The following is a 12,962-nucleotide window of genomic DNA, read 5'->3' as shown; positions in this document are numbered from 1 at the left end:
CACCAAAATGATTCCCCAAGTTGAGAACAACTTGGAACAAGCTTTGTTGAAAATCTAAACTGACCACTGATCTCTCATGTTGGTATAAATTTAAAATTCTCGTTATGAATCTTGAATTTCTTGAAGATCAGGTACTGATGTTCCTTCAGGAATAAAACAAAAGGGGGAAAATCTTCAAAGCACTACTCTGAACTTCCTGTGTGATATCCTTCCAAGCACTGTTTCTGACCATGTCTCATGTGGTATTCCAGAAGAGCATCAGTTATACTGCGTATCTAAGTCATAGAGGAAACTCTTTTTAAGCTGGTTTAGATTCCAAATGTATACAAATGAAGTCACTTTAATCCTATAAATACTTCTTAATTTATTTTTAAAAAATTGTGCTGTTAACCCTTTTACGGGGCAACAAGCCATGTGAAAAGTACAAAACTTTTTGTCAAATGTAATATTGAGAGTGCTTTTGACATAGTTCACTGGTTTATCATCTGGATCAGTATATACTGCGCAACGGGCAAGGCTAGAATCCATGAACCAAGCTGCAAAGATCTCAAGCTAAATAAGGCGGAAAGATTTGGAGAAACAAAAGAAGGAAATTCTTTCCTATCCAATGTATACTCTTCAGACTAATGCACTCTTTCTATCAAGCCTTCTAAACTGTTAAATAAAGTTTTCCAAACAAGCATTTAAACTTCATTACACAGAAGAGCAACAAGAATGGATCCTGCCCGACAAAAGGCAGGAGGGAAAAAATTATATATACTGAGTTCAATGGGTAAGCCTGAATGTAGCACAGTTCTTCACAACCGATGGGGGGATAATTCAACATGGTGTCCAACAACGTTCTAACGACGTGCTTCATCTCAACTGGTTACTATGAAGCAAGGTGTAAATGTTTGGCCCCAGTCGGGCTTCAGAAATGGTTCTTTTTTCATGACGAGCATGTCTGTCCAGCTATCAATCATGTTTGTTTGCACCAAATCCCAAGCCATTAAAATACGACTAATTTTAAGTTAAACAGAAGTCGTCTGCTCCAAATTCGCCATCAACTATCCATGCTACTGCATTCCTCTGAATGAAGACAAGATGACATGTGTATTGGGGGAAAAGAGGAAGAAGAGGGGAGGGGGAGAAAAAAGTTACCAGTTAGAAAGTTTTACCATCAGCATCATGCCATTACAAAATATCCTAACATTAGAAAACGATCACATCAAGGCAAATTCTTGATACTTTCGTCATTATTCTTAAAACTGGGTCCACATCACATCTTAGGCTATATATTACAATCTAAACTCAGGATTATTTTGAATATTGGAGAACCCAAGAGAATAATCACATTGGAATCTCATACTTGAAACATGAACCTTGAAATACTTAGGCAGAACAGAAAAATCTTCATGGTAGTTTACAATAGAAGAGAATAAAGAAGATCTGGCAGTCCAAGGTAAACTGTGCATTATAACTATGTATTTAATTCTCCTTTCAGTGGCTCAGTTTGAAATTCTGCAATATCACCCTACTCTTCTGTGTGTCTGTGGGGGGGTAATGTGTCAACAGCTCTACCGATACAAATTCACACACTCTACAATGCACCCATTTAAAGTGGACAATTCAATAGCTATTAGTATATTCACAGGATTGTACAACCATCATGACAATCAATTTTAGAATATTTTCATCACCATTAGCAGTTGTAAGCAAACCCTCACCCCCCAATCCTAAGCAACTACTAGTCTACTTTCTCTATGGATTAGCCTATTCTGGACCATTTCATATAAATGGAAGCACAGTAGGTGCTCTTTTGTGTCTGGCTTCTTTCACTTAGCATATTGTTTTCAAAGTTCATCCATGTTGTAGCATGCATTAGTACTTGATCCTATTCTATTTTATACAGTCCTCAAAAAAAAAATGCAGTATGGAACTTTACTGTTATAATTAAAAGGTCAGCAATTCTCTTTTTTGAAATTAAGTGAAATATTTTTACTTCAATGACTTATAGTATCTTAGGATATCATGATTTTTGAATGTCATTTCCTTAGCTTCATCTATATTTTTCCAAAACGTCTATTCCAAACAGGTATTAATTAGAAAAAAAAGTTTTCAAGTGTGGGAAAAAGAACCCAGAAGATGCCTGCATAAAAGGCATTACCCAAATTTCTAGTTATACAGAAGCTGTTTTCCTATTTTAGATATAAGAGAAATTTTAGGGCTATACCTATGTTGCAAAGCACAACTGAAAATTGCTGAATTAGACCCAGTTCTTACAACGGGGCCAAGTTTGGCTCACCCACAATAATGAGTATCCACAATAGTTAACTTACCAAATAGCAGTGTAACTTTTGTTTTACAGTAGTAGAAGCATAAACATACCCTTAAAGGTATGTCTAAAATAAACCCACCTACAAGGTAAGTCTGTTACTATATACCTAATGTTTTCCTACTTCTTCAAATCAAATATGTTTATTTGAAGAAATAACTTCTAAAATGACTAATAAAATTAGAAAAGCACATATAATCTCAGTTATAGATCTCTAAAACATCTAAGAGAGTGGGGCTTGAAACCTAAAAACAACAACGAACAATAGGAGATCAACCAGAGTTTTAGTTTTAGCTGATCTCACAGGGGAATGTTAGAACGTCATGTAGTGATGTAGAAATACAAAAAGGTCCTTGAAGGTTCTGAATAACTGAACAATAATTCTCAAACTTTTTGACCTGTGTGCTCTTCATGCTTTTTACTCTCATCTTTGGCTGTACATCCTCACTGACAGGTGAGATCTGGTCAAGTCTTTTACAGTTTGTACCACAAAGACAAAAGCACAGAAAATAGGCTTTTAAACCACACATGCTACCATGACAACCCTCCTCCTCTAAGAATAACTTAACTGAGAACGGTTGGTCATCTTTCTTACTAAAAGCATTTAGGTGGGACACACTGTGAACAAAAAAACCTGTTTATCTGTTTCTAGGTAAACTACGTCTTTCTAAGCAAACTGAATATTTTTGCTCTCGTTATCTCCTCTCTCTAGTACCAATATCTTGCTCAATTAAGCTATGTCCTTAACTGTTAAGCTTTTTGGCTTTGGGCTTTCTTCAAGTATCTGAAAGTAGTGGAAAAAACCTTTCAGACCTAGATTTGAAGACCTGGCAGCTCTCAACAAGTTAACTAGTCTTGCCATGCTTCAGTTTTTACATCCACAGAAATGAGGATAAAAACACTTCTTCTACTTCTCTTACAGGGCTGTGAAGATGTTACGCAAGACAGTGTATATAAAGGGCCTAGCAGGCCGCCTGGCACATAGGTACATGATAAATTTTAGTTCCCTTCTTTTTCTCTATTGGTATTAACAGATATTTATTTTTAAGGGTAAAACTATAATCAAGATCATTCTAAAGTTGTTCAAATTTCATATACTAGCTAGTTTTCATGGGTATGAAAGTATAAAATACTTCTTGCTTGATGAAGCGAGATTTTCAATAAAATTTTGAAAGTGGCGATACTAACTGGATGTAAATGAGGTGGCACTTTCCAGCTTATTCTCCCCACTGTCACCAATAAAACAAACAAACAAAATACTGCTGTGTCTTAGATTAATTAAACTTCTGTGGAGTAAGATATAGTGTACAATCTCTAAATGAGGGAAAAAAATCGATTGTATCCTACACTTTAAGTAAAGTACCGCTTAAAAATGCTACAACTTTATGATAAGCAGGGCAACATTTCATCTGGAGAAAACACAGGGATACTGTATGATGGTTACCTTCAATATTCTGGTGGTCTATAAAAGGCGCTGGTCCCCATATTCTAACGGTGCCGTCATCTGAAGCGCTGGCCATCATGGATGGGATCTGTGGGTTCCAGCTCACACAGTTTACGGTGCGTGTGTGCCCTGTCAGCTCCGCGATTGGCAGTTCACTACGTTTGTGCCAGATGTAAACCTTGTGATCTGAATAAACAGTAATTCAGAGAAAAGTCAGGGAGTTGTTACATATTAACAAAACCAACTGATTTTAAATTTATTGCTCATTACACATGGAACGTATAACTTATTAGAACTTGAAAGGACAACAAAAACAATGTGAACAATTTAACAAATTACCTTTTGAAAAAAGCCATTTTCATAAAATACACATTTTTTTCCCTGTTACTGATGACTGACTAGCTTGCAAGTCACCACAAAATCTATCTGTAATATTCTGTAATACACAATATATAATCACAGTCAAGATCTTTGAATATAAACAAATCTAGGATAGAGACAGATTTTATGGAAATGAGAGGTGATAGAAAAGCAATGTATCCAAATCAAATATAGCAATTATGATAGCTAAATATTGAGTGCTTATAATGTACTAAGTATATTACTTAATCTTCACCACCATCATGAGGTGGGCACTATGCTTATCCCTTTTACAGACGGCGACTAAAGAACTGCAAGTTTAAGCAATCTGCTCATGGTTAACAGCCGGTAAATGGTGAAACTGGGGTTGAAATCCAGGAGGCCCTGCTCAAGAGTTTACTTGTGAGGCTAGACAGCATAATAATATGACTTTGTAGTAGTCTATTTGTAATCTCATTAAGTGACCATAAAAAACAAAAACCCTGACAACTTTGTGATAAACTAATCTTCAAAAACAAAACAACGGACTAGTACAGAGTAGAAGTTCAGAGTACGGGCTGTAGAGTCAGACTACCCAGTCCACACGCTCCCTGTATCACTGACCAGCCGTGTAACTTTGGGCACATCACCCACTCTTTGCAACTCCTCTGTAAACGGGGATCTGTACTTACCTCATCACGTTATGAGGATAAAGTAAGTCTGTACATGAAGAAGTGTTTTGAACAGAGTCTAGCACGTATTAAACAACATGTATTACCACAAGGAGTTAACGAAATAGAAGTGATTGCTTTTCAGCAGAAGGCAGAATCCCAGGGTAAATTAGAAAAGTGTCCTATCTGAAGATCTGTCAATCAACTATGTGATCAATGTGGGAACTTTCAGTGGATGTGCTGCCAACTGAGGAAACTTCAGAGTGGTGAAAAGGTAATAAACTTGTGGTAAAAAAAAAAAAAAAAAAAATGCCCTGGTTTCAACTTACAAGGATAAAAAGTTGGAACTGTTTCTGAACATTTTTTTGAGTATGTGAAGCAAAAGCTAAAAGGCACTCACTGAAGTACTGAATGTATCTTTCCTAGAGGGTACTTATTGTTCAATCATTTCTGAAAATAATTTTCTTCAATAAAATAAAATTAGCAAAAGAAAAAAAAAAAAAAAAAAAAAAAAAAAGCCCAGACTAGCTATGTTTCCCCTTGGACAGAGCAAGTCCAGAAAGAAAGATTACAGGCTTGAAAAGTGTGACTGCAACTGAAATCTACCTACATTTGGATTTGTGAACACATACCCGAGGAGGATATTTGCTGAACAGTCAGCAAAAATTAAGATTTGATGTAGTCAAGGTCAGAATGACAGGCTTTACGATCAAGCTCTGCTTACTGTACCAGTTTAGGGAATCCAGTGCCTATGCAGAGGTAAAAAATAAGTTTTTCTATATATTTCCAGCACAATGAAAAGGCTGGAGTAATGGCATAACTTTTAGGGGGAAAGGTTTCCTAATTGCTCTATTTTATACTGACATTCATATATTTGGGGATTTGGAAGGTTCTTGGAATATATTTCTGACAATAAATGACAAATGGATTACTGTGGTCATCTTGGGAGATAATACAGTTGCTATATCCACTTGGTGTTGAGAACACTTTTAGAACCATTCTAAACCACCTGAATCATGACAATGCTAATCTCTTTCCATCATAGTTATGTTTCATTTTATCCCTAAGCAGAATATAATGTGTGGCTTAATTATATTATTCATCAGGCTTAATTCTAAAGTTTGGGCTTAAAAAAAAAGATTGGCATCACTAGGGACAATGGTAGCAACACATATTTTTAAAGCACTTCTAGGCTACGTATTATTTTTAGAAAGAGCTATAGGGGATTGTGAGGCATAATTAAGAGGCAACCCCCTCCCCAGGAGCAGGATTAAATAGAGCAAGGGGAAAGAGATCTTTGAGTAGGAAGAGCTAAAAAGCAAGTAGAAGGCTTATTAATATGTTTAGATCATATCAAATTAGAAGCCAATGGAGAACCTAGAAAAAAACAACATGATTAAACTAACAGATAAAAAAGACTTTTTGACGGGAAAGAAGTGAACTCCCAACTGTTACCTAGCAAACCACTCTTCTCTTTTCTCAATCTTATCTGACTGATTTTTTTGGGGGAAAGAAAGGATAAATTCATATGCTTCATGTTAAAATCTAAATCCCTAAATGTCTCTTTGTCTTAATCCTTAAATACACTGTATACACAAAGGAAAAACGCATGTGTCACTTTGTGATCCTCTTAGCTACTGAGATCGGTTTTTTGTCAAGAAAGGGATAACAGAAACATCTTACACAGTAATTGAACATTACCAGGTGTTTACCAATACAATCCAGTTCCTTGGTCTACCTTGGAAAACTAGATTCAGTTTTTTAAAAAATGACTTAAATAATTTGCTGCTATAGTACTAGAACAGTATAGTGGGTACTCAAGAAAATGTGTTGAATGAAAATTTCCAATAATTTGCCATTATTTGTTTCTATCACCTTAAAACATACACCAACTTTTAATACTGCCTCACTTACTTGTGCTTGCATATTTTAAACCATTTCTATTTTAAATCAGACTGACTAGTTTAGGCACATGCCTGCCTGAAATACCGATGTTATTAGACCAGAGAGTAAGTTTATTCAAAAAGGTAGTAGACACAATTCTATAATTTCAGCTTCTCTGAGACCATAAGCATCCTAAATTATCTAACTATAGTCAATTTTGTCCAAGATCAGGTAAAACAATTAACCTTGATTTTTAAGATACTACTAACATCTGAAAACCATCAGTCTCATGAAAAAAAGTTGGGGCTTCCCTGGTGGCGCAGTGGTTAAGAATCCGCCTGCCGATGCAGGGGACATGGGTTCGTGCCCTGGTCCGGGAAGATCCCACATGCCGCGGAGAGGCTAGGCCCGTGAGCCATGGCCGCTGAGCCTGCGTGTCCGGAGCCTGTGCTCCGCAATGGGAGAGGCCACAACAGTGAGAGGCCGGCGTACCGCCAAAAAAAAAAAAAAAAAAAAAATCCGCCTGCCAATGCAGGGGACACGGGTTTGAGCCCTGGTCTGGTAAGATCCCACATGCCACGGAGCAACTAAGCCCGTGCGCCACAACTACTGAGCCCACATGCCTAGAGCCCGTGCTCTGCAACAAGAGAAGCCAACACAACGAGAAGCAATGAAGCAATGAAGAGGAGCCCCCACTAGCTGCAACTAGAGAAAGCCCGTGTGCAGCAACGAAGACCCAACGCCAAAAAATAAATAAATAAACAAACAAATAAAATCTATTAAAAAAAAAGTCAACATACAAGAGAATAAAGATTTAACTAAATCTTGATTTGACACATGCACCAAACACACCTCCACATAGCCAAAACAGGCACTATTAATTTGTGACAATAGGAGGACTCAAACCATTCCAAGAAAAGGAAATTAACAGTGCACTGGATAAACAGCTCATACAATTTTTGATTTAACATCTTGAATTTGCTTGGAGACATGACTATGTTCACAAGTTGAGAGAATTATAGAACTTTCAGTCCATCAATATATGTGAACCAACAGAGACACAATTTACCTTCACTGCCACTAGCGATGAAGTCTTCATTATGGCCTCCAAAACATGAATGAATTGTATAAAACCCTTGTGTAACACCTTGATACTTTCTTACTAAAACTCTGTCTTGCAAGTCCCATAAATGAACTCCCTGTAAGCAAAAGAGAATTTAGGTATTTATTCTAACTCAACTCAAAAGAATTTTAAAAAGTTACCTGTGACTATCCCTTTGCCTGATGAACATTTTCGTTTTCTATTTATGCGAAATGCCAACTGAAAAATTTCTAGTTGACTCTGCAAACTTAAGGATCAAACACATGCAGTGAAATTTAAGAATTCACAGAATCACTTGTTTATATATACTAAAAATCACAATAAACTTTAACTAAGCTAAATTTTTCTGAGAATTATCTTAATAAACTCACCTGAGTTGCTACATTTAACAAAGCTAATCGGCCGTTCTTTGAAATAGTAAAAGACATAATGGGATGATCTTCTTGTACTCTGTAACCAAAAAATAATTTGTCAAAAGAAACATACTAAGAGTCAAGACATTCAAATTATCAAAATACAAAATGTTCTAGCTTAAGTATCACAAATTTTGTCTGTAATCACTATTATATACTATATTTCAATCAAGAAAAAGAATGAGTTAATAATTACTAAGCACCACCTGACTATCCACCCAAATTACCAATCAAACCAAAACCAAAAACATAATAACTCTTTTTCTGAAGAAGCAAGTTCCACTACACTTTTATTTTAAAATAAATCAGATAACTGTTGTTTAATGGATACAAAATATAGTTACATGTTCCTATCTGTAAGGTCCTCGAAGTTATATCCCCGAATTCGCTGGTGTGTATCTGATGCCAAAACAGTCTTCCCGTCACTCAAGCACCAAAGGCATTGCACTCTCACCCCTTCCCAGGAGTCAAGGAGATTACCATCTAAATCCTGAGGAGAAAATTACTATTAACTCCATTATTTAACAGCACTCAGAAAGCAAACAAAACCAAAATAATCTCTTAGCATATCTTTTTGTAATGTTTGTCTTTTCCTGAGACTGATCTCAACCTAATTGTTCCATAAGTGTTTTTAATCATCAGAATTTGAATATAGGTCAAATTTCATTACAACAATACCTAAGGGGGAGGGGGAGAATCTTAGTAAATCTATCTTCCCTTCAATAACCTACCATGCATAGGTAAGTACAATAAATACAAAGAAAGAAAGAATCCTTAAGTTTTAAGGTCTCACAACTTTTGGAAAAGAATTCAAACATTCCTTTAAAATTCACTATATTGGGACTTGTCCTATAATATTCACAAGTTGTGATATGGCAAACGATTACTAAAACATTAATTATAACTTTACAGAGCTTAGCAATCTGTTATGACATTTTTTAAAAAGTCACCCAATTTGTAACGTGATGAGCAAAGCTCTTAGGACCATTATCTTACTGAACATTCAAAGCTCTGAGAGGCATTCCCATTCCCATTTTACAGATTAGGGAACTACCAAAGTCCTGTATCCTGAAGGTTTAAACAGTGTATGGGATGGCAAAGTCAGCAGAAACATATATGCGTCTTGAACACAGGGAATTAAGAACTAATGGCTTAAATGCTAAAATGTACAGCATGGTGACTATAGTTAATAATACTGTATTGCATATATGAAAGTTGCTAAAAGTAAATCTTAAAAATCCTCATCATAACAAAAAAAAATTTTTGTAACTATGTATGGTGATGGATGTTAACTAGACTTATTGTGGTAATCATTTTGTAATACATACAAATACCGAATCATTATGTTGTACACTTGTAACTAACATAATGTTATATGTCAATCAGATCAATCAATCAATGCAGTACAGTATTAGCCCATGGAGAGAAAGTCCAGAAATAAAATGCTAAATTAGTATATTACAATGGTATTGACCACTTGAAATAACTTTTTGAAAGAAATAGGGGCTTCCCTGGTGCCGCAGTGGTTGAGAATCTGCCTGCCAACGCAGGGGACACAGGTTCGAGCCCTGGTCTGGGAAGATCCCACATGCCACGGAGCAACTAGGCCCGCGAGCCACAACTACTGAGCCTGTGCGCCTGGAGCCTGTGCTCCACGACAAGAGAGGCCGCGACAGTGAGAGGCCCCCGCTCGCCACCACTAGAGAAAGCCCTCGCACAGAAACGAAGACCCAACACAGCCAAAAATAAATAAATTAATTAAAAAAAAAAGAATTGGAAAATCATGGGTATATCAATAAAGAGTGTTGGGACAACTGGCAAAAAAACAAACAAAAAAAGAAAGAAATGGCTTACAACCATGCTGAGATAATATGACACTAGATTCCACGAGTCTAGCAGCCAGCTTAGTGAAATTGATAATTTGTAGTGGCTACATAAAAGTCTTTGTGTTAAATGACCTACACTGAATGATTTGATGGGATTTATTATCTTATTTTAGTTTTAAAAATCTAGAAGGGCCTACTAGAGCCATGCTAGGTAGTGATATGAGATGTGGAATCTAGATACAGAGTAATGACACGGGATTTGTATCACAGTCTGCCTTGTCATAAGACTTTTTACCTATTAATTTTTATTATCCCAACACTCCAAGATTAACAGGGCAGGTAATGATTAGAAGATACCTCAAATAAAGACCGCAAAGTTTTCTGGTAACACTCATCGTCACTTTTATTCCTCAAATATTTAAAGACAGTCTCCTCGTGAAATTCAGCATTTTTTTTTTGGATACAAAAAATTCCAAAGGGCTAAAAAACCCCAAAGAAGTTAAATACTAAACCTTTTTGTCCCTATACATTAGAAACTTATTTATAAGAACAAAATGTTTAGTAGGACAATTTTTTTAATGTTTTAATAAACTCAAAGCCTATATTTTGTATAAGCACTTGAAATGGTTAAAAAAAAAAAAGAAATCCACAGAAAGTTCTATTGGACAGTGCCTTTCTAGAAAGATGGCAAAGTAGGTCTTCATATAGTATACTTTATAAAAGATATCAAGTGAAATGAATTCTTTATTTTTACAAAACTAAGTTTGCTTTTAAATAAACAAACATTTGAAAGAGGGCACTAAATACTCACACACTGATAGAACTGCCCACGCTGACCTCCAGTCACAAAGCGTTTCCCATCTGGATTCCAAGCCACACTTGTTAAACTGTCTTCATGAGACTGGCTCATTTTTGTCCTTAGCTCTCCCGTCTACAAGGAAATAAAACTGTGGATGAGATCTTCAAGATACTCTTCTAAAGGAAATGTACAAAGAAAAAAAAAAAAAGATAGTAACTGGGATATCTGGTTAGTTTAATACTTCTAATTAGAGAAATAAACTGTTTAAATTGCCCTCATAGAAAGAGACTATAGCACTCAGAAGAGAAATTAAGGACTTGAAGGAAAACTCAGGAGTCAAACAATGCCTGGAGTATGTGATCCAAAGAAGGGATATGAGATAAACTCCAACAGAACTCTTGTCTTAAATCAATTACATTCATAAATTAAAACATGTAATTTTTCCCAAGTAAGATAATGAAATGCCCAGTACTACATACCTATTCCTTCTGAGTTTCCACTTCTCCTTAGTTCACAGTTCTTTATAAATTTTATTCTAAAATTGCAGTTCGTGCAATTAGCAACTCCTTAAGAACATGATTAATAGGAAGAAAAACTATGCCCTTAAACTAGGCCAAGAGTGTAGGCAATCTAAATTATGTAAAACTTCATATTCAAGATGCTCAAAATGGAGTAGGGAAAGTGGGAAGAGAAAAACAAATTATTGTTCTGATACATAACTTTATTTCAATTAAAAGTAACAGAAAAGAATGAAGAACTTTTGTACTGTTTAGCACAGTCATTTTAAAGCATTCCCAACTAAGCAAGACTATTTAGTTGATTACAACCCTCAGATATCCTCCTGTTATTTTTTCTAAGTTATCCAACTTAGAAGGTAGACACATACCATTTAATTTAGTCTTGATTCCATTTTGTTCATGGATTAGAAACAGGATCTGAGAGATAATAGCTGCCCTTGGTATAATAAAAAGTACATGGGCATAATTTTCCTGTGAGAAATGGGTAATCAAAAGTAAAAAAAAAAAAAAAAAAAAAAAGTGCATGATCAGGAAATGGGGCCAAGTAATAAAAGCAAAGAGGGCACAAAAACCAGAATGTCTTCCTTACACTGAAAAGAAAAAAAAAATTCGGCAATCTTAAATCCTTCCCCCATATTGTTAACTGCTCTCAGGTCACTAGTTTTTGGGGTTGCTCGATATAAACAGGTAAAAAATAAAAGTTTAGAAACACAAATACACATGCAACAGCTAAATCCTCAGCATTTTCTATTCACAAATGTGTTAATACACTAAATTCTGAAGGCAGAAATGGTCTTTTTCTCTGTTATGCTCAGAACCGCGAGTGTATGAGGCCATTACAGGTATCCCGTGCTTTTCGAAAGTTCACTTTCCGCCAAGTGGCTTTCACAAAGACCTACATTAGTACCTGTTTTTGCTAACCAAAAGACATCTGAAGAGGATTTTTGCTTTTACAAAAAACGTCCGTGAAAAGGGAAAACAGTGTTCAGTGTTTTGCCACGAGTTGTCAGAGGCAGCACACACCCTGAGGAGTCAGAGCGGCACCGCCAGGTTCCTTCCTGGGAACCACACTCAGCATCTCAGCATCAAGCTGCCATGGTTCTGAATTATGTAAGCATCTGTGCTTTATCTTGATTTCTTTTGTGCATCCATTAGTAAGATGCGTCCTAAGGTAACTGCTTCTTCACTTTACACCACGGGTCCCCAACCCCCAGGCTGCGCACAAGTACAGGTCCCTGGCCTGTTAGGAACCGGGCCGCACCGCAGGAGGTGAGCGGCGGGCAAGCGAGGGAAGCTTCGTCTGCAGCTCCCCATCACTCGCATTACCGCCTGAACCATCCCCTTCCCCTACCTGCCCCCGTCCGTGGAAAAACTGTCTTCCACGAAATTGGTCCCTGGTGCCAAAAAGGTGGGGGACCGCTGCTTTACGCCATTTCAGCTCATGAAACATTCCACAGGGAACTTTTCAGGTAGCAGGGGAAACCTGTAATTAGGAGTCTACCTAAAAACACAAAGGAGCAATTTGAAAACTGACTTAAAAGGACCACTCTTTTAGAACAAGTCTATGTAACGTAATGCACAGTAAAACAGTTAAGCTAGAACATAGTTTAACTGTCCAGAAATTCAAAATTGACTCAAAGGAAGACTACACA

General features: G+C 36.5%; 1 protein-coding gene across 2 annotated transcripts in view; it reads right to left on the bottom strand.

The window, feature by feature from the left end:
• Positions 1-339: 339 nt before the first annotated feature.
• Positions 340-12,962, bottom strand: part of WDR26 (WD repeat domain 26) — a 39,115-nt gene continuing 26,492 nt past the window's right edge. For both annotated transcript variants that reach the window (XM_060091377.1, XM_060091378.1), the window contains exons 9-14: positions 10,805-10,924; positions 8,512-8,657; positions 8,126-8,204; positions 7,722-7,851; positions 3,759-3,944; positions 340-1,068 (exon numbers count right to left, since the gene is read on the bottom strand). In XM_060091377.1, the coding sequence (XP_059947360.1) occupies positions 1,043-1,068; positions 3,759-3,944; positions 7,722-7,851; positions 8,126-8,204; positions 8,512-8,657; positions 10,805-10,924 (687 nt within the window). In that variant the 3' untranslated portion in view covers positions 340-1,042. The remainder of the gene's footprint in view (positions 1,069-3,758; positions 3,945-7,721; positions 7,852-8,125; positions 8,205-8,511; positions 8,658-10,804; positions 10,925-12,962) is intronic.

This window comes from Mesoplodon densirostris, chromosome 2 (genome assembly GCF_025265405.1).
Source record: "Mesoplodon densirostris isolate mMesDen1 chromosome 2, mMesDen1 primary haplotype, whole genome shotgun sequence".
Lineage (NCBI taxonomy): Eukaryota > Metazoa > Chordata > Mammalia > Artiodactyla > Ziphiidae > Mesoplodon > Mesoplodon densirostris.
The sequence above is the reverse complement of the archived record's forward strand: the minus strand, read 5'-3'. Positions and strand labels throughout refer to the sequence as shown.